Genomic DNA, 24,450 nt, shown 5'->3' with positions numbered 1-24,450 from the left:
TGGCGGAATCAGTTATGAACAAGGTTTTTCAGCCTTCAGGCTCTGTTGCTGTTTACTTTCTGTTATTGCAGGAGGTGTGTGTAGGGATGGGTTAGACAGAAGATGGCAGAGGACAGGTGGTAAATTATATCACAAATCTGCTCTACAAAACATTTCTTGCACTGTAATACCAACATGTAAGAGATTCTTATATTCATATCTCTGTTAATGACTTAATTATCCTCTCCATTCACTGTGACCATGGTTAAAGCAGAGGGAGGATTATTAGCTTGAGGGGTAGAATGACTAGTGGGAAGACGACAGGGCTGTGAAAACCAGTAGAACTTTGTGGCTACTTTGGAAATGTTTCCTTCTCTGGAGCATTCTCATGGGTATTATTACCTTCATAGAGAATAGTTTATTAATAAGCTCCATTGCCAGTTGTATTGGTTGGTCTGTGCGCTCAGTGCCATACAGACACAGCCAGCACATTCTTTATGCTCAACAAGCAAATAGTTAAGGTATCAACATGTGAATCATTCTATTCTCATATACTCATCATAGAATAATATCAGTATTATTCTGTCAGCAGTATTTTCAGCTTTTAAGAGAATATTTGATATCAAAATTCATTTATTGGTTTTTCACCCCCCATACATTTTCTTTGTCGTTTCCTTTTATATTGTCTTTTGTTTTTCACCTTCATTAGTAAAGATGGTTGTAACTAGTTGGGAAGTTGTGGGACACTTGGAAACATGAACCCAGCTGTTAAAGGTAGAAAAGTGTTTCATATTCTGAGAAATTGTGAAATGGGAATTTAGTTTGCAGTATGCCCATAACTGTCCTAAGACCTAACCTGATTCCAGAATTGAAATAAGATGAAACTGTAAAGGATCTTCTATAATGTGGAGTTGATTGATCATTTCTTTTCTTCTGTTGATGTTAGTGTGGGGGCTTTAGGGGTGCAGGATAACTCAGTCCTTTCTTCCTTCCTTCCTTCCTTCCTTCCTTCCTTCCTTCCTTCCTTCCTTCCTTCCTTCCTACCTACCTACCTACCTACCTACCTACCTACCTAAAGGATATTTATTAAAATGGTTTACAGGCTATGATCCAGCTATTCTATTAATGGAATGTCCAAGAATCCAGTAGTTGTTCAGTCCACAATGCTGGATATTTTGGCTGATCTTTAGTATATGCCAGAATCTCAAAGAAGTAAGCTGTAATGCCAGTGAAAGAATAGAGTTTTCAGTGAGAGAGCAAGCAGGCAAACTTCCTTTTTCCATGTTCTTTATAAAAGCTGCCAGCAGAAGGTATGGCCCAGGTTAAAAGTATCTTCCCATCTCAAAAGGTCTGGGTTAAAAATGATCTTCCCACTTCAAATTATTTAATTAAGAAAAAAAATTCCTCATAGGTATACATGGCCACGGATTTTAGTTAATTCTAGATGTAGTTAACAACCAGGAATAGCCATCACAGGGCCAAAAGACATTGGATTCCTTAGAACTGGAGTTACATGTGGTTGCGAGCCATCGGATGTGGATGCTGGGAACTGACCCATCCTCTGCAAGAGCACTAAGTACTTCTAATTGCTGACCCATCTCTTCAGCCCCAGGGCTGTTAAACCTTTGATATCCAAGTGAAAACTTGTACTGAACTAAAAGATTAAAATTATAAATTTCTCTACCACAACCTCTATCATCTGAAGAAAGATGAAAGCATCGATTATTTACATAGAAGGATCCTTGTTTTTATACAAATTATTGCCTTTAGTATCAAATTGAGTGAGTGAAGTTTTAAAAAACTATTACAACTTTGGCTTTTGGATAGAATCTGTGACTAGTTAATAACAAATGTTCCTGGGATCATTGTGGACATAGTACTGAGGAAAGTCTTGGGAACTGAATTTAGGAAATAGCTTGGTCCTGAATGAATGGAAAATGAGTCGGAAAATGTGGAAGACTGTTCTTTTGATGCTCATGTGATGGATGTTCTTTTCAGGAGGAAGAATTCGCTCTGGGTTTTGAAGGTGAGCTAGGGTAAGGCTGCTTGGTGACGAATGAAGAGAGAATTTGAAAAAGAGTACAGTCTGATGGAATCCACGATAGTGGTTCAGTTACAGCTCCAAGAGTAGAGAATGTAAATGGGTGCATCGGCCAAGAGGGGGGAATGTTTGGCAGATCCTGGTGGACCATGGTTAGTCGTTAATTCAATTCTGTTCACATCAAGTGCCCTTCCCCACTGCCCAAAAGCCAACTAAGCAGCAGTTTCAGAAGATAAGACAATAGAAAGCGCTAAAGTTGTCATCACCCCACTCACCAAATGGCAGTGAAATTGTTCATTGATGGAAACTATTCAGCAAAGGTCACATTGTCACCCCACAAGACGACCCTCCACACAATGGTCTGGTAGACAGTGAATTCTCTGCTGTTAGGAAAACTGTTGTTATGGGAAGGGAAGTTTTAAGAAGAGAAATAGAGAAGAGACTAAAAGGTTTTGTGCCAGATTAAAAAACAGCCTTAAAACTTTGCTTCCAGAGCAGTCACAGGCGTCCTGCTGTCTCTCTCTTACCGTCTCTTAGAGAGGTAGGCTTCTCTCACTGAGCTGTGAGGAGGGTGGAGTAGGTAGACAGGCTTGATGGAAAAGTGTGTTGGTTAAGAAACATTACATTTTAATTTTAAGGTTATATTTTGTATGATTAATTTAAATGTGCCTTTCCCGATTTATTCACTTACCAAATTTACTATTTTAAAGATATTCTCATTTATCTTAGATGTATTAGTTTTTGCCTGCCTGTATGAAAGTGTACTGTTTACATGTGTGGGTGCCCACAGAGGAAAAGGGTGTCAGATTCCCTAGAACTGAAGTTACAGATAGTTGTAAGCCTCCGTGTAGATGCTGGGGGCCAAACCTGGGTCCTCAGCAAGAGCAGTTAGTGCTATTAACCCCAGCTGTTTCTCCAACACCAAATTGACTATTTGATTTACCGAATTTGCTAAGTGTTGAAGTTTCTAAATCATTTTAGGTGTGTTAGGTGATGAGAATTGGCCAAAAGTAGAAGGCATCACTGGCATTATATTTTATTTTATGTTTTAATATATATTAATTTATTTTGTGCTTTTTTTGAGACCTTGCACTCGCTGTGTATTGAGGATGATCTTGATCCTCCCTTCAGCTGTGTTAATGCTAGTGTTAGTGCATTGCCACACTGGCTCACTTGGCATTTGAGTAAAGCAGACAGATGAGGTTAGGTGCTGGTGAGAATTAGAAGCTGGAGAATTAGAGACTCATGGGTCTTTGAGAGTTAATAGCCATGCTTTTCCTTAAATGTCTTTAACTAGTTGGAATATTCCTGCTGCCTCTTTTTCCTGGAGTGTTGTGTGAGTCAGGGCCGTTACACAGAGAAACCCTGTGTTGAAAAAAAAAAAGAAAAGAAAAAAACGGTTGCAGGGGATGGGAGAAAGGGAGAGAGGATCTATACCTAATGAACCTCATTTTCAGAATCCAGGTAATCTGGCTTTGAGCTCTTGCATTGAATGCAGAGACAACTCACATACATATCATTTATTTATGGTGATCTTTTATGCCCACCAGCCTCCTCCCCTCCCCCCCCCCCCCCCCCCCCCCCCCCCCCCCCCCCCCCCCCCCCCTCCCCCCCTCCCCCTCTCCCCCCCCCCCTCCCTCTCTCTCTCTCTCTCTCTCTCTCTCTCTCTCTCTCTCTCTCTCTCTCTCTCTGTGTATGTGGGTAAGACAGGTAAGATAGTGGAACTTGCTGTAGAGACCAGGCTAGCCTAGAACTTTTGACAATCCTTCTGCCTCTTAAGTGTTGGGAGTAGAGATGTGTACCATTATGCTCTGCTCTCACAATTGAATTTAAGCTCTAGGATTTACCTGCGTGTGTTCATGCATACCACATACATGCCAGCTGCCCATAGAGGTCAGAAGAAGACATTGGATCTCTTGGGACTGAGCAATTATTTGGGTGCTGGGAACTGAACCTGGATCTTCTCAAAGAACAAGTGCTTTTAACTGCAGAGCCAGCTCTTCAGCTTCCCCCATTTTTCCCTCCCTGCAAGACAGGGTTTTTTTGTGTAGCTTTATGTTGTTAGTTAAACATTAGGGATGACTTCTGTCGTGATCCAGCTACTACGTGTTCATATGTTCCAGGGTAGTGGCGTGTGAATTAGAAACTTTAGGTAGGAGAAAACAGAGATATGAAAGAAACACAGAGACATAGAATAGTACTGCGAGGGCAACTCAACGAATACTGAATTTGCTGACATTTAATTTTCATGTGTTTTTATATCCCAGTACAAGGTAGTGGGGGTGGGGGTGGGGCAAAAGACTACCTTAACATTTCACAAAGGACAGCCAGAACAGTTACTTGCTTCAATACCTGAGACATCAAGCCATTATTTCCTGAGTAAAGCATTTGATGTTTTGGGCAGGATATGCGGTGAATACACCCTAGACAAAATATCCTGTAGGCAGCCACTCCTATGTCACATTTCTTGTTTTAAAATGAAGGAGCAGGAATGGGCTTGGATTCTCTGACCTGAGGTCAGGGTGGAGTGGATCTACCTCTCTGGCCCTCTCAACTTCCAAAATACCAAGTGACCACACCCTAGGTCAGGGTTTCTAGTTTGTTGCCTCATTTTGACCTTCAGTCAAGGTGGAACAGGCCTTCAGCCTGGGCCCTCACAGCTTTGGCTCTCCTGGAATTTGTTCTGTTTTCCACACTGGCCTTGAGCTCTGAGACCCACTTAGCTCTGCCTCTGGACTGCTGGGATTAAAGGTGTGTACCACCATGCCCAGCCGCCTTTCTTTCTTTCTTTCTTTCTTTCTTTCTTTCTTTCTTTCTTTCTTTCTTTCTTAATATCTTAATTTTTCTTTTTCTTAAAACAGTTTCACTACATAACCCAATTTGTCCTTGAGCTGGTGATCCTCTTAATGCTGGGATTGCAGGTGTGTGCCATGATGCCTGTGTCTTTTTCTATTTGTTTTTCTCTTTTTAAACTTAATGGGTTAATTTATAGAATTACAAAAAAATTATGTGTGTCTGAATGTGGGTTTATGCAGTGCCCATTGAGGCTGGAAAAGGACATTAGATTCTCTGGAGTTGGAGTTACAGGCACTTGTGACCTATCCATGGGTGCTGTGAGCTGAATTAGGGTCCTCTGTAAGAGCAATACACATTAAGTTATTATCTTAATAATACACATTATCTTATTAAGTGCTGAGCCATCTCTCTAACCTTCTAATTTGTGGAATTTATTTGTTCATTGTGTAGGACTGTAGTTCTTCATTGAATATTTCTGTATGGAATTCTATTATGAGAATATACTATATTTTTTGATATGCTGTTATAAATAGATTATCCATTTGCATATAGGTAAGGTATTCTGGTGTACATTGCATGTGTTTTGTTCTCTAAAATTGTATTTAATTACACTTCTGCTAGTAATTTATTTAAGTATTCTTAAATATTCTTCAACATTTAATATCTTTACACTTGGTATTTTTTAGCTGGTATAGTAGAATATTATGGAAATAATATTGCTTCTTTGTGATTTATAGAGGAGTTCATTATATTTTGGGTATGGTATAATTTCTTTGAGTATCTACATTGAAATGTCCTTACTCTTGACTTATTTTGTCCTTTATCATAATTTGTAGTTTAATGCACAGAAATTACTTTAACATGGCTGTTTCTCCCCTTGTGGGTGCGTCTGTGCTTTAAGATAAGCTTTCTACCACAAAGTCATATTTTCGATATTATGCTGTATACATTTTTGTGCGTTTTCTTTTTGTTTGTACTTAGGTTTATAATCTCATTTAAATCCCCTTCTCTTTTATTGAGACAGGGTCTTATTACATCTACCAGGCTGACCTTAAACTCACAGAAATTCACCTGCCTTTGTTTCCCAAGTCCAGGGATTAAAGGTGTGTACTGCTGTGCCTGGTAATTACTAATACATTTTTACATTGCATCAACAATTGTAAGATTTTTTCTTTTTTTCATATGACTAAATGAAATGTATCTCAGTAGAACTTTTCTACTGAAAAGTCTTTAGTGACCCTCCTATGTTATGCATAAGTGTCCTATGTAAAATATGGCTCTGCATTTTGGGAGCACTGACATGTGTTCTGAGTGGCCTTTAAAATAAATTTTCATATGTAGTAGAACTTTTTTTCTAAGAATATCTGACTATCTTGTATATTCTTGGCTTTTTAAAATTTTGACATCAGTTTTAGAATCATCTTGTGAGATTCCACATTGATTGGGATTAAATTGAATTTTATTAGTGATTTTCAGAAGAATTTTTTAAAGATTTATTTATGAACTGGGCGGTGGTGGTGCACACCTTTAATCTAGGCACTCAGAAGGCAGAGGCAGGCAGATCTCTGTGAGCTAGTTCCAGGACAGGCTCAGAAGCTACAGAGAGACCCTGTCTCGAAAAATAAAACAAAACAAAAAAAGATTTATTTATCTTTAGAAAAAAATTTATTTCTGTTGGGAATCAAACGCAGGTGTTCTGGAAGAGCATCCAGTGGTCTTAATTGCTGAGCCTTGTTTCCTTTTCACTTCCATGCAGAAACATTTGCCAGATCTAGGGATTACTTTCTGTGCTATTAGAAGCCTTTTTCAGGAAGTCCTTGCTTGTGCCTAGTTCCAGTGCTTTGCATATTTTTCCCTCCAACAGTTTCAAATTTTGAAGTCTTTACTTAGATCTTTGTCTGTTTTGAAGTGATTCTTACTCTGGAAGAGAGAGAGGCACCAAGTTTCCATTGTTTGCCTAGCACCACTTGTTTTTCTGGGGCTATCACGCTGTTTCTGTCACCGTGGCTAGGTAGTGTAAGCTGTAGTAGGCATTTTGATATTTCCAGCATTGCTTTTCAGTTTAGAATTATTTTTATATTTTCACATGTTTTTAGGATTGCCTTTTCTAGTTCTGTGAAGACTGAAACTAAAATTTTGATGGTACTTGTTTACTAAGGGTTTGTTTTGATATTCTGGGTAACATCTTGAGTTGTATATGCTTTGCTCAATAATGCGTCTTCCTTTTTCAAACACATTCACTTAAGGATATACATTTCTGTTTGCAAATTCTACAACCCACAAATTACTCTATGTAGTACATAAAAGATGAAAATAATGTCCAGAATTTCATTATGACTTACCTTTGACTTATCTTATTGACAATAATTTCAGAACAGATGACATTTTCATAGTGCTTGAGGGTTTCATGCTTATAATTACATTATTTTTGGTGTTTCCACTGCTGTTGGAAGTGAATAACTTCATGTTCATTTGGATATATTCTTACCCACAATTATTAGCAAATGTATGGAGGGAGAGGATAATAAAATTTATTCTTGGGTGTGTTTTAAATTTGCTATTTGAGTTATTGTACATTTTTCACTTCAAGTCCAAACATTTCTTTATAATTAAGTAAAGTGTTTCCATTCATGTTTTGTTTTTGTCTTTATCTTAGCTGTGTTGGTGTAGAAGAACATCATGCTGTTGACATTGACTTATATCACTGCCCCAACTGTGCACTTCTGCATGGTTCTTCCTTGAGTAAGTACTAGATGCTTAAGTAAAAATTAAATGTTTGAAACTTAGCATGTATATGATGGTATTTTTATGATACTCTAGTAAATATCACAATGCTTCCAAGAACTGTAGGAAAGATTTCACTGAAATACTTTTTTGTCTGAAAATAGTAATTAACAATTTGAGGCAGTCTGGTTAGATAGCCCACACTGGCCCCAAATTCTTTCTTTTAGTTGGTTTTGTTTTGTTTCTCGAGACAGGGTTTCTCTATGTATCCTGTGTAGCTGTCTTGAAACTCACTCTGTAGACTGGGCTGGCCTTGAACTCACAGATCCCCCTGCCTCTGCCTCCTGAGTGCTGGGATTCCAGGTATAATAAGCCTTTGTTTGAATTATTAAATATGTCACAGGAATAAGGAAGAGAAAATACGTTTTTAATTGTTCATGGAGAGCCCTCAAATTTTAAGTACATCTCTCAAAAACAAAAACCTTGCAATTTACAAACCATGGCAAAGAACAGCTTGCCTGATTCTGTAAACCTATTGCGACTGATAAAATCATGTTGTATTGAAGCAGTATGCAGAGTTAAGATTAGACTCTCATGGGCAGATGCACATTGTATATTTAGGAAAAAAATCAGGGTATTGATAGGTAAAATATTGCATGCATTTATGAATTTGGTCGTCAAAGAATATCTGCTTAAAACTTCTTTTTCCCCACCCCTGATATCCATGGGAAGATAGAGATGAGGATAAGGTCAGAGCAAGTCTCTGATGGCAGTCCTTTTCAGAGAGGACAAGGTGAAGGCTGGAATCCTTTTCTTTCACTAGTCTGGAGTAGACCAGCATTAGAAACAAAACAACATTCATCTTTTACAGATATTCGGTCTTTTACAGATACTTCCAAAAACTAAATTAAGATGTCATATTTAAATGGCTTTGGAATATAGCTATTTAATTAAAAAAATTTTGACGGCAAACTATAATTTTTGTGTTCATAAAATTAAAGGGAAACCATAGACTTTATTTTTAAACTAGAAAGGGCTGGATAGATAGCTCAGCCATTGAAGACAAAAGCTCCAGCACCCAAATAATCAAAGCCTGTCCTTCCAGCTTCCTTTTCCAGTACTCAGGAGGTAGAGGCAGACAAGGACTGCCTAGTTTACATAACAGACCAGCTAGGGTTACATAGTGCGACCTGTCTAAAAAACATACAAAACAAAACAAGAAGGAACCTTTGGGGGGCTAGGGAGATGGCCTGTAACATGAGGGCCAGCTTTTTGGGATTTCTGTCCCGCCTGGTACCCCACAGCCAGCAAGCCCCAAAGAAAATCACACAGAGGTCTCCATAAGATTATAAACTGGCCCATTAGCTCAGGCTTCTTATTAGCTCTTGTAACTTATATTAACCCATTATCCTTATCTATGTTAGTCACATGGCTCAGTACCTTTTTCAGTGGGGCAGATCACATCCTGCTTCTTCAGTATTCTGGGAAGGACTAGGGAGGAAGCTTCCTGCTTCCCAGAATTCTTCTATTCTCATCGCTCTGCCTCTACTTCCTTTCTGGTTGACCCACCTATACTTCCTACCTGGCCAATCAGAGTTTATTCAAAACATGATTGACAGAATATAGACAATTCTCCTGCACCACAAAAACATATTGACATAATACAGACAATTCTCCTGCACCAATGGTCTAGTGGTTAAGAGCCCTGTATGTTCTTCTGAAGGCCCAGGGTTTAATTCCCAGCACTCACATGGCAGCTCACAGCTCTGTAGCTCCAGTTCCAGTGGATCTGACACCTTCACACAGACATACATTAAGGAAAAATACCAATGAGCATAAAGTAAATAAATTCACTTAAAAAAAAAAAAGAAAGGACTTTTGGCTGAGGGTAATTTGGTAAACTGTGGGTGGTATGAAGGTAATATATAGCCTCTCTGTTTTGAATATGGAGTTTTGCCCCCTTGTACTCTTCTAAGTAGAAACTTTGTTATATGAAAATAACATGCAAAAAGACTTAGTAACAATAAGACTGATCATTTATTAGAAATATTAATAATTCTTATAATTTATAAGAGACAGGAATTTAAGCTGTAGTATTGCATAAGAATAGTTTATGTCAAATATAGTTACCTGTTTTCATACTATATAGTATAAAACTTAAAATTAAGACACCTGGTAAAATTGTTACATGAATCTTGCTTGGTTTATGTTGTATATAAGTTAAGTAAGTTTTGGCCAAGAATACGGAAGCAGTAAATAGTACAGTATTATTATTTCAGTTGAAACAACTAAATTTTATATCAGTTGTGGTGCAAAATATTTACTCCCCAAATGAAATGATTTAAATTTTATTTGTATGAAATACTGAGTTACTAAGAGGAAGTACTACTTGAAGGGGGGATACATTCTATTTTTTCCATATGATGTCATCTTTTAAAAATCTTAACACACTTGCTAAACTGATTACACAGACTGTAATGGATTGTAACCTACACTTTGAATAATGATGCTTCAGAGAGAAACTTGCCTACTACTTGACCCTTCAAGTCCGTCTTCTCTTTGAAGAACTTCATGCCAGGGATTGGCTATCTTCTGGGCAAGCATCCAACTCTGACTACTCAGAGGGGAGATGCCCAAGATGCAATAATCTGTTTTGTCTTGACTTAAGGCTCACCTTCCCTCATACTTCAACATCCACTTCAATTGGGTAATCCCTTTTGATTCCTTTCCCTTTGCTATTAAGTGTTTCTTGATAACACAGGGTTTTCTGTTCTTATCAGAATATCCCAGATGTCTTTAATGTAGATATAATCGAGATATTACAATTCCCACTTAATAAGGTTCATTATACTATACTGTGTGGTTGGGAATTAAGAGCCTATTTTAAAAAGCAGACAACTGCTCAACATTTGAATATATGTTCTGTGTGTTCCTCAGGCACATGCAACCAAAGCAGACATTTTCTCCCCTGTGACCACTACTTAAACTATCCCTTCACTGGCTTTCTATTAAGAAAAATTAAAAAGGGGGCTGGGCTGGAGAGATGGCTCAGCTGTTAAGAGCACTGGCTGCTCTTCCAGAGCTCCTAAGTCCAATTCCCAGGAACCACATAGTGGCTTACAACCATCTGTAATGAGATCTGGTGTCCTCTCTGGCCTGTAGGTGTATATTCAGGCAGAACATTGTATATATAATAAATAAATAAATCTTTAAAAAAAAAAAAGAAAAGTTCAGTCAGCTGTTGTAGTGGATGATTTTATGTTTCAAACTTTTTGGTCAAATAGGACAGTTGCATGTTTCTCTTAATCTTTAGATCAGCACATTAGAGGAAGCTATAGTATTTTGGTAGGTTATTATATACTAGATTCTATAGTGAGTAAATACTTGACCTATATTATCCCCTTCAATATGTGCAACAATGTTATATGAGATATAAGAGAAAATATCTAATTAAATATTATGTAGTTATTCATCAGAGCTGTAGTTTGGACCCATAGCTATCACATCAGAGACTATACTGATTAATGTGCTCTGCAAAAATTTAAATAAATAAATGGAACATCTGACTGGGTCTGGTGGCACATGTCTTTAATCCCAGCACTTGGGAGGCAGAGGCAGGTTGATATCTGTGAGTTCAAGACTAGCCTGGTCTCTGTAGTAAGTTCCAGGAAAGCCAGTACGATGTAGAGAGACCCTGTCTGGGGGCAGGGGAGAGGGGGGGAAACAACATCATAGTTCATTTCGCAAATAGACAGCTTTTTTGTTGTTGTTTTGCTTTTTAAATGATAATGCCTATTAACACAGAGCCTTGAGCTAGGCTATCTGTATGATAGAAACGTGAATTACTCCCACTTTTCTTGAGGCGGTATGTATTTGCAGTATATATAACACATATCTTTAAAATAGTGCTGTTTGTATAAGTTTTTCTGTGCTGTGATAAAATTCCACGACCAAGGAAGCTTACAAAAGAAGGAGTTTAATCAGGTTTATGGTTCCAAGAGTTAGCATTTACTATGGCGGAATGAAGTCATGGCAGCAGGTGGCTGGAAAGGCAGCTGAACTCAGTCTATATTTCTAAGCAGGAAGCAGAGATAGTGCACTGGGAATGGTGGGAGGCTTGAAACCATTGTCATCCCTCCTCCAAGAAAACCACGTCTCCTAATCCAGCCCAAACAGCCACCAACTGGGGACCAAGTATTCAGATATATGATCCTCTGGAGGCCATTCTTAGTCAAATCAGCACACTGTCTTCTAGCATTTCTGCAAATGTGTCTTGAGTTAATCACAGAAACAGGTTTATGTTCATGGTTGTTATAGTGTCATATGGAGAAAGACTGAGAACAAACGAAGCCCTTGTCTTAGTTACTTTCCTGCAAATGCAATGAAACAGCATGTCTAAGGCGGCTTAGGAAGAAAGTATTTAGTTTGCCTTACAGTTTAAAAGGGTTAGAGTCCATGATGGTGGAGTAAAGGAACAGCTGAGAGCTCACATTGGGATGGACAGCCATGAGGCAGAGGGAACATGTGCACTGGGAATTACAGTCTTGTGGAATTTCGAAGCTTGCCTCCCAGTGGCACAGCTCTTTCAACAAGACCACACTTTTGAATTCTTCCCAAACAGTCTAAATAGGAACCAAGTATTCAAAGATATTTTCTCTGGGAACCATTCTCATTCAAACCACCACTGTGCTTAAGAATCACAATAATTATATCATGACACATCTACACCTTAAAATTGTTGTCTGCTTTTTAAATTGCTTCTGATTACTTAATACGGAGAAAATGCCCATAAAACAAGAAAATAATATAAAAACATATGATACCAGATGGAAATAAGTTATATCTATATAATAGAGGAAAACCTACACTAGGATGTCCTTGAACTATAGGAATGGTTTTAAAGGTTTGTTTTTATTTTTATGTGTTTGTGTTTCTATATATGTGTTTGCACCTGTGTGGATACCTTAGGGGGCCAGAAGAGGTCATTGGAGATCCACCTGATTTAGATGGTAGGAACTTGATTCTAGTGTTCTGCAAGAGCAACAAGTGTTCTTATTGGCTGTGCCATCTCTCTAGCTACTGTATGAATGGTTTCAAATGAGAAAAAAATAATACACAAGGGATACATTAATGGAATTTCTTAGGAAGATTCAAATGTAATTCACAAGTTTTCTAAAGAGACCCAGTGTTATTGTTATTCTTAAAAAACGATGAGAGAGAGGCTACAAACGGTCCCCGGGCGGGCTGGCGGAGGGAGCCCGCCATGAGGGCGACTACAGGAGGGCATGCTTCCTTGGCCCACGGTGGCGGCAGGTAACAGACACGTAAACACAGGAAATAGCCATAAGTATTTATTAAGGAAGGGGGAGAAAGAAAGACAGAGAAAAGAGATAAAAGGAGAGAGGAGCGATAAAAGAAGAGAGAGACAGAGAAAACGCGTGTGCACGCCAAGGAAGCAGAAAGAGAGAGAGAGGTCCCAAGATGGCGATGGGCGGGTCAGAGGTTATGGGAGTGGGCGTGGCTAGGGCAGGGACCCAAGAATATCATTCCCACATCTTGCTTTTGATAAAAAGCAAATTAGACACTTCAGTTTGAAGGAATTGGGGCGGCGAATTCTCAAGACTGCTTCCGGCTGATTGTGGGCGTCGTCTTGGGGAGGGGTGCGAGAGAAGGCTGGGGTGCTGGGAACATCCTGGCATAGCTGGTCTCTTTGCTTCTGACCGATGTCTGTGGCATGGGAATGTCTGGAGTCCCTAAGTTATTGGCAGAACAAAGAACAAAGTCAAATTAAGGTTAAAAGGAAAAAATTTTAGGACCAGGGAATTGAGGGGGTATCTGACCTGTTTAAGATGGATTTCTTGATTTGGCTCCCTGGAACTCATGAGAACTCCTTGGGTTTGTGAAAACAGAAGTTTTAGACATATAATGACTGTAGCATAAGAGATAAATTTGGTTTGAAATTTGGTGAGGTCACCTTGTAAAACCTCAACCTGGCGAAACCTCTCAGCTGTCAGACTGTCAGAGATCTTTGAGAAGGATAAGATTTTACTTGAGTAACTGATTAAAAAATGACAGAGAACTTACTTGGTTGGCACCCAGAGCTACTCTTTTTTGGGTCCTCCATGGTCGCTGAAGGTTGCACTTGAGCTTTGCTGTTTAGCGCAGGGCCTGCCAGGCTCCAGAAGATCCTGTGGGCTAAGAAATCTGTAGGAAGACAGGCCTACCTTGACCTGAGCAGCTAGGCTGTCGATTCCGGTGATTCCGTCCACGTCTAGAGATCTTTAGTTTAGATGAAAGGCAGGTTTTCCCAATGGTCAGCGCTCTGCAGTCGAAGCGAGATGCAGAAGGACGTTGTTCTGCGCGTGACTGTCTTCTTTGGAGGGAGCAGAAAGCTGCTGCTAGGAGCCAACCTGTCTCTTTTGTCGTTGTTAAAAGTTATTTTAATAATTAAACACTTAAATATCACATTCCCCAGATCTCTGAGCAGTTGAGGGCTGTTTATCAGGTATAACTATAGTATAGAATTTGTTTGGAAAGTTGGGTCTGAGCTTGACCAAATTGGCTCTTAACAGGTAAGATTTACATTTGTAAAAAGATAGAGGGAAAAACTGCTTGAAATATAAGGTTAGCGGCAAAACTGACAATGGTAAAGAACAGCTTAAGAGACTTAAAGGTACATACCAGTTTAAAATACAAGACTCATGTAGTCTGAAATGAGATGTAGTAAACAATTATTGTACATAGAGAGTGAACAGGAATTGGGCAACGTGGATGCCTCTGATGGGCCCTATCAAAGGCATTTGACCATTGCTCAAAACACATTTAACAGAGTTAGCATAAGGAGTTTGGTGAAAACCTGGTGAGAAGGCAGGGTAAAACCGGGAGAGTGTGGTCACATGACCTGGCTCTCAGCCAAGATGGTGGCGAAAAGGTCACCTGACCCATCTGGCCTCCAGCCAAGATGGCGACCGCCATGTGTAGTCTGCTCAGTTGGAAAGCCTGCCAAGCCACAACAAAAGCCGCAGACAGGAGGGGCAAAAGGCTGGAACCGAAAAACGGCCATGTATAGTTTAATGGGGCCATTTTGGATAAAAACTGATAAGTGTGAGGCATTAAAAGATGAGGCCAGAGTGATAGGTGTGGATGGATTGGCTCCCGTGGTCAAGGCCGTGCAAACACCCGCAAAAACCGTGGCACCTCAAGCCTACAACGAGAACGGCTCCCCGTTAAGGCGAGATGCAGATGGCACGAACATCCGCTGGCCCTATGGAAAGGCGTCCGATTCCATGGGGGGGGTGTTATAACCTGGCTGAATCTCCGACGGGAGAGCGACTCCTGGGCAGGAGGGATTCAGCAGTTACGACGAAAAGAAGGAAGGAAGAAAAGTAAGGAAAGAAAGAAAAAGAGAGAGAACTGGAGACCCCGGGCCTCCAGGCGCGGGTGAGCTGAGGCTTAACACAGGAGACAAGCCGAATTGAATGCCAGCGAAGGGAACCGAGGCCCTGAAGGCCCGCGAGGGACCCAAGAATATCAGTTATGATCTTAAAATAACTTGAAATTGGGCTAAGACATAACTCACTTGGTAGAGCATACATGATGTCCAGAGTTTGATTCCCAGCACTACATAAAACTGGGTATAGTTATGTGTTTGCTATGCCTATAATCCCAGCACTCCAGGAAGTAGTATCTGGATTATCAAAATTTAAGGTCATGTAGCCTGGGTTATGTGAAACCTTGCCTCAAAAATAATAAAACATCTTGAAATCACAGTTGTTTTTTTCTATAACATTTTGTTTTGAAAATGTCCATGGATGGTAGTGGCGCACGCCTTTAATCCCAGCACTGAGGAGGCAGAGGCAGGCAGATTTCTGTGAGTTGGAGGCCATCCTGGTCTACAAGAGCTAGTTCCAGGAAGGGCTTAAAAGCTACAGAGAAACAACAACAACAACAAAAGAGGAAATGTCCAAACATATAGGAAAAGTTAAAGTAATTTTACAGGAAGTAACTATAAGTTTTCACATACTATTATTATCTTCCACCACTCACTTTACTCCTCATTTCTCTGTATAATTATGTCACTGCCAGTCAGCTTTACCATTCAAAAAAATGCATTTCTAAGTAAGTTGCTGACATCAGTACCAAAGAGTTAGAATGTTGAGAATTTTAGATTTTAAAAAGGATTCTTTTGAAACCGAAACTTATAATCTAAACAGAAACCGTTTTAGATTTATTTTATTTATTTATTATTTATTTTGTGTACATTGGTGTTTTGCATGTATGTCTGTCTGTATGATAGTATTGTATCCTCTGCAACTGGAGTTACAGACAGTTGTGAACTGCCATGTGGGTGCTGGGACTTGAACCCGCCTCCTCCAGAAGAGCGGCCAGTGCTCTTAACCTCTGAGCCATCTCTCCAAAGGATTCTTTTGAAACTGAAATTTATAATCTAAACAGAAACAGGAGGATTATGAGCTCCAGGTTAGGCTGTGCTACATGGTCAGAGTCTTCCTGGAACATGCACACAAACACAGTAAAATCTTACATTGCTATCACACAGATGAGCTACATATATGATGACACATAAGAGAGTGGTATCCATTTTCTCCTTTGACCATCTTACCCTTTGTTAAGGGTCTGTTAGGTATACTTTCAAAATTATACTAATCCATCTCCTTCATTCTCACTTTGAGGAATCTGGATCCAGAGGTGTCAAATGATCTTCCCAAGGTTGCAGAGGAAGTTGATGGATGAACTAAGAATTAAATATTTTCATTGATTTTTCATTGTTAGGACTAATTAAGATAATCTCCTCTACCCTCTAGCTTTAGAACCATAGGAATTTAGTATCTGAACTAACCTTGAAGTTTTTTGTTTTATCACACACAGCACTGATCTTGCTTTAATTCCTTCTTGGTGAACTGATCTCTGTTCTTTGTGTCAGTATAAATGTGCGTATTTGGAGACTGAATCCTAACATAAAAGAGAGTGATGGTTTGGTTTTGGATGGATTTTTTGGTGTGTGATAAAATGCCTTATCCTGAGAGATAATTTGGATGATGTGGTTAATTGTAGTATGACTGACTCAGTGTTTTAATAAACTGATTTTACATAATTGGAAATGTTTAAATGTGAGTAAATAAAGACTTCATTTGATGCTTTTAATTCTTTTATTTAATTTTTAAATTATTTTGAATGAAATGATCAGGCCTTTAAAAACCCACAGTTAGTTATTTATAATTACAGCATTAGCTTTTGTAAAATTTTCATTTGTGATCTGGGAATGCATTAAAAACGCAAGCATTTCCTTATACCTATAGCTGTTACTTCTTATTAGGCAACTATAGCAATTAGATAGTCCATATAGCATTACCAGTTACCAAAAAAAAAATGTTTTCTTTTCCTGACTTTCTACAAATTCAGTGAAAAAGAGGAGGAACTGGCACAGGCATGACTACACGGAAGTGGATGATGGCTCCAAACCTGTGCAAGCCGGAACTAGGGCCTTTGTTAAAGAACTGCGTTCTCGAGTCTTCCCAAGGTATGGAACCTTGTTCTGGTTCAAACAGGATTTAACAGCATTGGCTAATGAAGTGGGATTACCTAAAGTGGTCTTTTCAAATTTAGGTGACACCATGCTATTGGTGTCATCTGGCTTTTCACTTTTTTCTACAAAAGAAGTAAAACTATCAGTACTTATGTTTTGTATATGCATGCTGGGTCACCATATAATTCATCCCCAGAATTTGAAATATACTCATTTGAAGCAGTTCTCATTTCTGACTCCTTCTGATAATGTAGCAGTTGTGTTCTCTCTTCCTTTCTTCTTACTTTCCCTATTTTGCACCTCTTTTTCTCAAATCACTGTTTCTTCCATCACTGCCTGTTTCCTGGGTCCACCAGAAGCATGCAGGGCCATTGCTTAGCTTCTGGTGCATCAGAACTGAGATTTTTGATTCTGAAAAATAATCAAGTATATTTGAGTTGTCTAGGCTAAGAGAGAATCAAAAGCATTATAAAACATTTAATCATGCTAATTCAGGTCATTTCCTACTCACTGCCTGACATCTATTTAAAGAGATAATGCTTAATAGGCTTTACACAAGATCTTATCTCAGCTTGTTAAAGAGAGGAAGCACAATTTAAATTTAAATCACAGTATCACGTTCAGCCTATTATGGAATTACTTTCAGACACTGAAGTAAAAGCCCTGAAATTTTCCCTGTCTTTAGATTTCTCTGCTCTGTTCACTACCTTTTAGTCCTTAAACAGAAACAGGATGAAAAACCATCCACATTTGCCTCCCTCAGGTTGGCTGAGAATAGAAAGCACAGGAAACAGTTTCTATGTGATGTTTGCTGAATTAGATTCTTGTTCTCAAGCTGTCGTTTACCAGTTTCCAAGTTGTAAGAGAAAGTTTGTTTTCCTTTTTACTCAACAATGCTTGATTTATTTGGGGCCTAGCCCTACATTTTTAGTCTGGGCCTATTTACAGGTCTCAGAGGTGGTTTATGTTCTCAAAAAAAAAAAAATCTATGCAAATTAATGTCTGTGGGTATACATTTTTCAGGGAGAGGAGATAATGGCTTTCACTTCTCAAGATTTGCAACCCTCAAATCATTAGTAATTTATACACTTTTCTGCCAGTGTAAACACAGGAGAGAATACATTAGAGTGATCACAAATGTCAAGGTTATTTATTATTATTATTATTTTTTTCTTTCAGAGACAGGGTTTTTTTGAGTCTTGTCCTGGAACTCACTTTGTAGACCAGGCTGGCCTCAAACTTACAGAGATCTGCTTGTCTCCCACGTGCTAGGATTAAAGACAAGTGTCAATATCACCCAGCTAAAGGGCTATTTTTAATTACGTAAGCTTTTTATTATTTAAACTATAGTAAAATAATAATAAGTATTGAATTAAATATAGTTGATGGCATTTCCATAGTATATAAAATAAATTGAGTAGGTTTTCATAATTCCCTCTGTAAGGCTGAATGTCTTTTGAGCTTTTCTACATCAAAACATTGATGTTTATAAATGTATATATGTCTAATTCTTTAAAAATGTGATTGTGAACCCTGTCTTGAAAAGCAAAAAATAAACAAAAAGAGAGAGGTTTTTTTTTGTTTGTTTGTTTGTTTTGTTTTGTTTTTTAAACTGGGTGGTGGTGGTGTTTGTTTTGTTTTTTAAACTGGGTGGTGGTGGCACACACCTTTAATCCCAGCACTTGGGAGGCAGAGGCAGGCCTGGTCTACAAAGTAAGTTCCAGGGAGGCCAGGGCTGTTACATAGAGAAACCCTGTCTCAAAAAAGCAAAAAAGAAAAAAAATGTGATTGTGTTTGTTATGAATGGTATTATTATATAAATTTGCTTTTATAATCTATATTATAGGTACCTTTTCATATGAATACATAATTTGCCTCACTCCATAACTATTGTACTGCATGCAATATTTTACATTCCCATATGATCTATTATTTTATTATTTAAATATGAATTTTACTTTGGGGGTTCTAAAGTTATTTAAAGAGGAGAATTAGGTTGAGAACCACTGATACAAATACACATTCTTTCTCCATGTTGCCTCATTACCACAGGACTTTTATAAACAGTTTATGATTAAAAATGACATTTTACTCTTACGTTTTTCTTAGTGCCGATGAAATCATTGTAAAGATGCATGGCAGTCAGCTGACACAAAGATACCTGGAGAAACATGGATTTGATGTTCCTATTATGGTCCCTAGATTAGAGGACCTTGGACTCAGGCTCCCTTCACCTGATTTTTCAGTGATGGATGTGGAACGTTATGTAGGTACGAAATTGGTTCCTTTAAATTCTTGTAAAAACATGGAAATACTATAAATGATAGTGTCCCAAAAGTATTGATATAGAATGGAATATATCAATTATTTGTGCTGGATGCTTCATAAAGGTCAGGAAAAGTGAAATTCAGTAGTGCTTTTGTAGAATGCACAGACCAACAATGGTCAGAAAAGAAGGAATATTCTTTTTTTTTTAAAAAAAAAATATTTATTTATTATGTATACAATATTCTGTGTGTATGCCTGAAGGCCAGAAGAGGGCGCCAGACCTCTTTGCAGATGGTTGTGAGCCACCATGTGGTTGCTGGGAATTGAACTCAGGACCTTTGGAAGAGCAGGCAATGCTCTTAACCACTGAGCCATCTCTCCAGCCCAAGAATGAATATTCTTTATCTATTCTTATTTTATCAGCTTATCCTACCAGTCTCTTAGTTGTTAAATTTGATATTTGTCATTACAGTAAAGTCATTACTGAAGGGCTGCCACAGATTCTGAGAAGACATGAGAAACTGGATAGGTTCTAGCATCTGCAGAATGAGGGATCAGTCTGAGCCTAGTCTTCTGGATTCTGCTTCTTGACCTCCTGTCTCTTAGAGGAGGAACTGTAAAGAGAAGATTCAGTTCAAACATGTATTTATGTTAATGACTTGGCCAGTATTGCCATTTAATGATGTCTGGACTGGTGTGATTTTGAGACCTAAGAAAGTAAAAATTAAGGCAAAAATTACCGATTGCCAGATTGTCATTTTCATTCCTTTCATTTATTCTCATTATAAAGTTTATAGATAAAACTAGCAATATGTATTTGCCATTTGCTAACAAAAGATAGGTGTTATTTGAGAATCAGAACCCAAATCTACCTTGTCTCAAAATTATGTGTCCACTACTATACATTATTACCTTGGCATGTCATATTAAAGAACTTGTCTCTTTATTCATTTTTATTAATTATTGCATTCAGAAAAGTCCAGTTAAATGCTCTGACTTAAACACTCATCTAAATTTAAATATGATAAACTAGGGAATAAGACTTAGATTTAACTTAAACCTAATTGCCTTTAAAGTAAATAGTGTAACAGTTACAGAAAAAGTTGTTCAAACTGCTTTATCTACTAACTTTTAGTACTGCAAAGCTCTTCAGTTAAAATAACAGTAGTAGAAATATTATGTTTTATATAAAGATAAAGAAATCGTGGCAATATTATTTAGCCTATATGACGTTACATTGGCATAAGAGTGGAACACTTAAAATTTTCTATTTCAGATTGGTAGCTGTTGCCATGTTTTGAATCCTAACTCATTCTGTTAATCCATTGTAAAGGGGGTGGTGCTGCAGAGGTCTGCAAGCTTTACCTTGTGGTTTTACAGGTGGTACCTGCCTTTAGTCCTAGCACTAGAGAGGAATATAAGACAGGAGGAGACAGGTCTGAGGATTCCTGTAGGCAGGATCGCCCATTTCAGTCTGAGGTAGAGGTAAGAGTCAGTGGCTGGCTGGTTTGCTTATCTGATCTTCAGCTTGAACCTCAGTATCAGTCTCTGGGTTTTTACTATTCCCAGTATAAAGAAATTGAAACCCAGGAAACAGTGAACAATTTTCATATCCCAATTTAATGTATTTTTTTTATTATGAGCTACACACAAGAAATCATTAACACTAAAAGGCTTATTAGTAAATTGTATGTTTTTACAATTGATGTTAATTCTATGCAGTTTTTAAAAAATATTTATTATGCATACAATATTCTGTCTGTGTGTATGTCTGCAGGCCAGAAGAGGGCACCAGACTCATTCCAGATGGTTGTGAACCATCATGTGGTTGCCGGGAATTGAACTCAGGACCTTTGGAAGAGCAGGCAATGCTCTTAACCACTGAGCCATCTCTCCAGCCCCCCTTCTATGCAGTTTTATAGTTGGCTTAGTTATCAAAATAAACAAATATGAATTTTAGTATTTTTGTTTAGAGTATCTACTTATGCAACTTTAAAGGTTAACAATAAGACTGTAATTTTTCTCTGCAGGTGGTGACAAAGTAATAGATGTCATTGATGTGGCAAGGCAGGCAGACAGCAAAATGACACTTCACAATTATGTTAAATACTTCATGAATCCTAACAGACCAAAAGTGTTAAATGTGATCAGCCTTGAATTTTCAGATACAAAGTGAGTATCTCTGGACAGTTTGCCTTAGCAGTCTCAATTTTAGCTAAGTGTAGTTTGATGATGATGTTTATTTAATAAACAATTGTGACTTTTATAGCTATCCATTGGAAGCAGTGTGAGTTACAGTGAGACCATGTCTCAATGATAATAATAATAGTAATAGTGATAACAATGACATAAAATGTATTTTGAATGTGTAAGTATTGTTAATCCATTTAATTGCTTTGTTTGGGTTGGCATGGGAAGAACAGTTTTAAGAAGTCTTTAATTTGTATTACATTGGTATGTATGTATACATATACATATATATGTATATATATATTTTTTTCTTTTTTAAGGATGTCTGAATTGGTGGAGGTCCCTGATATAGCCAGAAAACTTTCCTGGGTGGAAAATTACTGGCCAGATGATTCAGTCTTCCCTAAGCCCTTTGTCCAGAAATACTGCTTAATGGGAGTTCAAGATAGCTATACAGATTTCCACATTGACTTTGGTGGGACTTCTGTCTGGTACCATGTCCTCTGGGTAAGAATAGGGTCTTTCTTACTTTCTTATTAATGAAAGCATGCCTTATTTTTCTGGTAGGACATTCATTTGTTCTGTGTAACATTTGTAAACATTTAAATATTTTTCTGCTGCTTAAACATTTTATGCCTTGGTGCTTTCTTTTTTTTTTTTCTTTTTTTTTAATTTCAGGTTTAATTTTAGATTCCTTCTTTACTTCTATATTTTAGGTTGCTTTCTGTTAGCCTTTTGTCTCTTTTTGTTTTCCTCTTCTTAGTTAATTCACATTAATTTCTGAACCAAATGACTAAGAAGGAGCAAAATTATAGTGATAATTGCTTCTGGCCTTAAGATGAAAATGAGAAGACAAGTTGTATAAATCACAAATTTCTATAAAATAAACTTAGAGTTTTTATTTGTTCTACTTTATCTAGAACTGCATTGCCTAATAAACATTAGCCTTATGTGGCTAGATTTAAATAATTAAAATTTAGTCTAAATAAAAATTGAGTTCATTCATACTAGTTATATTACATGTAGCTAATAACTTCTACACTGGAGACATAACACAACTTAAGAATATTAAAAAAAAATATTCCGTCACCATTGAATTACATGTTGCTTGGCCAAGAACCTGTTCTGATTTAGATTCCTGCGCCAATGCAGTTCTCAGGACTAGAGTTGATGCTGTCCTTGAGATATGGTCTTGTTCTCTGAAGATGCCAAAAGTTCACTAAAGGAAGTTTATTTACAAGTTTTTAATTCAATAAATACCTACCTCTCAGTTACCCATAAGATCTTTATGGTTCTAAACATGAAGTTTGAGAGATGATTATGCTATGACCCAGAGAGCCTGCTAACATAATTTACTTCTGTTTGTGCTTCTTTATCTTCTCTCTTGCAGTACTTTTTTTGATAGGACTTTTATTGACTTTGTCGGTTGGAGATAGAAGTTTTAGTGTCTGTGAACTTGCTAATTAGAGGATTGATCAAATATGTGACATTTTTCAACCTAAACAAAATCTCATAAGTTTTGTTTAGATGCTTTTATTGGGAAATTGAACCAATGTAGGCCATGCTGAGAATGGGTTTTCTTTTTCAAAGTAGTATGGTTACTTCCTTCTAGGGTGAGAAGATTTTTTATTTGATAAAGCCAACTAATGAAAATTTGGCACTCTACGAATCGTGGAGCTCATCTGTGACCCAGAGTGAGGTGTTCTTTGGAGATAAAGTAGATAAATGCTACAAATGTGTGGTAAAACAGGGACATACCTTATTTGTTCCTACAGGTAAGGTTTTATCTCATCCCTACTTCATGGCTGATTGTTGAAGGCTGGGCTGATCAAGGCTTTCCCTGAGGCCTTGATGGATGGAAAATGAACACAGTTCCTTGACTAAAACCAGGAACATGCTGGGTAGTGGTGGCGCAAGCCTTTAATCCCAGCACTCCCGGAGGCAGAGGCAGGCAGATCTCTGTGAGTTCGAGGCCAGCCTGGTCTACAGAGCTAGTTCCAGGATAGGCACCAAAGCTACAGAGAAACCCTGTTTCAAAAAAAAAATAAATAAAAATAAATAAATAAATACATAAATAAACACATAAATACATAAATAAATAAAAAATAGGGGCTGGAGAGATGGCTCAGAGGTTAAGAGCACTGGCTGCTCTTCCAGAGGTCCTGAGTCCAGTTCCCAGCAACCACATGGTAGCTCATAACCATCTATAATGAGATTCTGGTGCCCTCTGCTGGTGTGTGTGCAGGCATGCAGGCTAAGTAAATAAACATTTAAAATAAAACCAGGAACATGCTTGACAGAGCCAGTAATTGCCTGGGGCTAGGGTCTTGGGAGGCTTTCCCTGAGGCCCTAATGTATGGAGAACAGTCCCTTCTCTAAAACCAGGAACATGCTTGACAGAGCCAGTAGTAGCCTGGGACTGAGACTTTTGGGTAGCTGGTTCAGATCCTGAGAACCCAATTCTTGCCACCTTAAAAGACTGTCGTGTGTTCTGTCTATAAAGCTCTTGAGATACCCTTTTGCAATATTGTTTGATTACCTTTCCACTGACTTTTTTTCTGCTGTATGATAGTTTCTGGTGACTTGCTGTACTTTTTAATAAGCTTGCCTAGCATAAGACATATCTTGTACAAGATCTCCTAACCTCACCTTTTCTGTTTTCTTTACCTTCTCATTTCCTGGCCACCTCCAATTTAAGACCCTGTCACTGAAGAACCTGCTGGTCTAGGTTAGTTGATAGTGAGTCTCTTGGAGTCAACTTGTAATTAGAAGCAACTTTGACTTTAACATATGTGTTAAATAAAACAGCCTTGAGGGCCTTACCTAAGAAGGACTAAGGACTCAATTGTTCCTTAGAGGACTTGATCACCGTCCTATTAAATGGTACAAGTTCATGATTTTTAATAGA

At 38.1% G+C, this 24,450-nt stretch overlaps 1 protein-coding gene across 2 annotated transcripts in view; it reads left to right on the top strand.

Annotated features, from left to right (window-relative positions):
* Kdm7a (lysine demethylase 7A) overlaps positions 1-24,450 on the top strand; it is a 106,680-nt gene that overhangs the window by 54,127 nt on the left and 28,103 nt on the right. For both annotated transcript variants that reach the window (XM_050148060.1, XM_050148059.1), the window contains 6 exons: positions 7,473-7,558; positions 16,961-17,078; positions 19,194-19,354; positions 21,383-21,524; positions 21,863-22,049; positions 23,155-23,317. In XM_050148060.1, coding sequence (XP_050004017.1) covers position 7,558; positions 16,961-17,078; positions 19,194-19,354; positions 21,383-21,524; positions 21,863-22,049; positions 23,155-23,317 — 772 coding nt within the window. In that variant the 5' untranslated portion in view covers positions 7,473-7,557. The remainder of the gene's footprint in view (positions 1-7,472; positions 7,559-16,960; positions 17,079-19,193; positions 19,355-21,382; positions 21,525-21,862; positions 22,050-23,154; positions 23,318-24,450) is intronic.

Source organism: Alexandromys fortis, unplaced genomic scaffold (genome assembly GCF_014885135.2).
Source record: "Alexandromys fortis isolate MF-2015 unplaced genomic scaffold, M_Fortis_MF-2015_v1.1 scaffold_57, whole genome shotgun sequence".
Lineage (NCBI taxonomy): Eukaryota > Metazoa > Chordata > Mammalia > Rodentia > Cricetidae > Alexandromys > Alexandromys fortis.
This window is presented reverse-complemented; position numbering and strand designations above follow the sequence as displayed.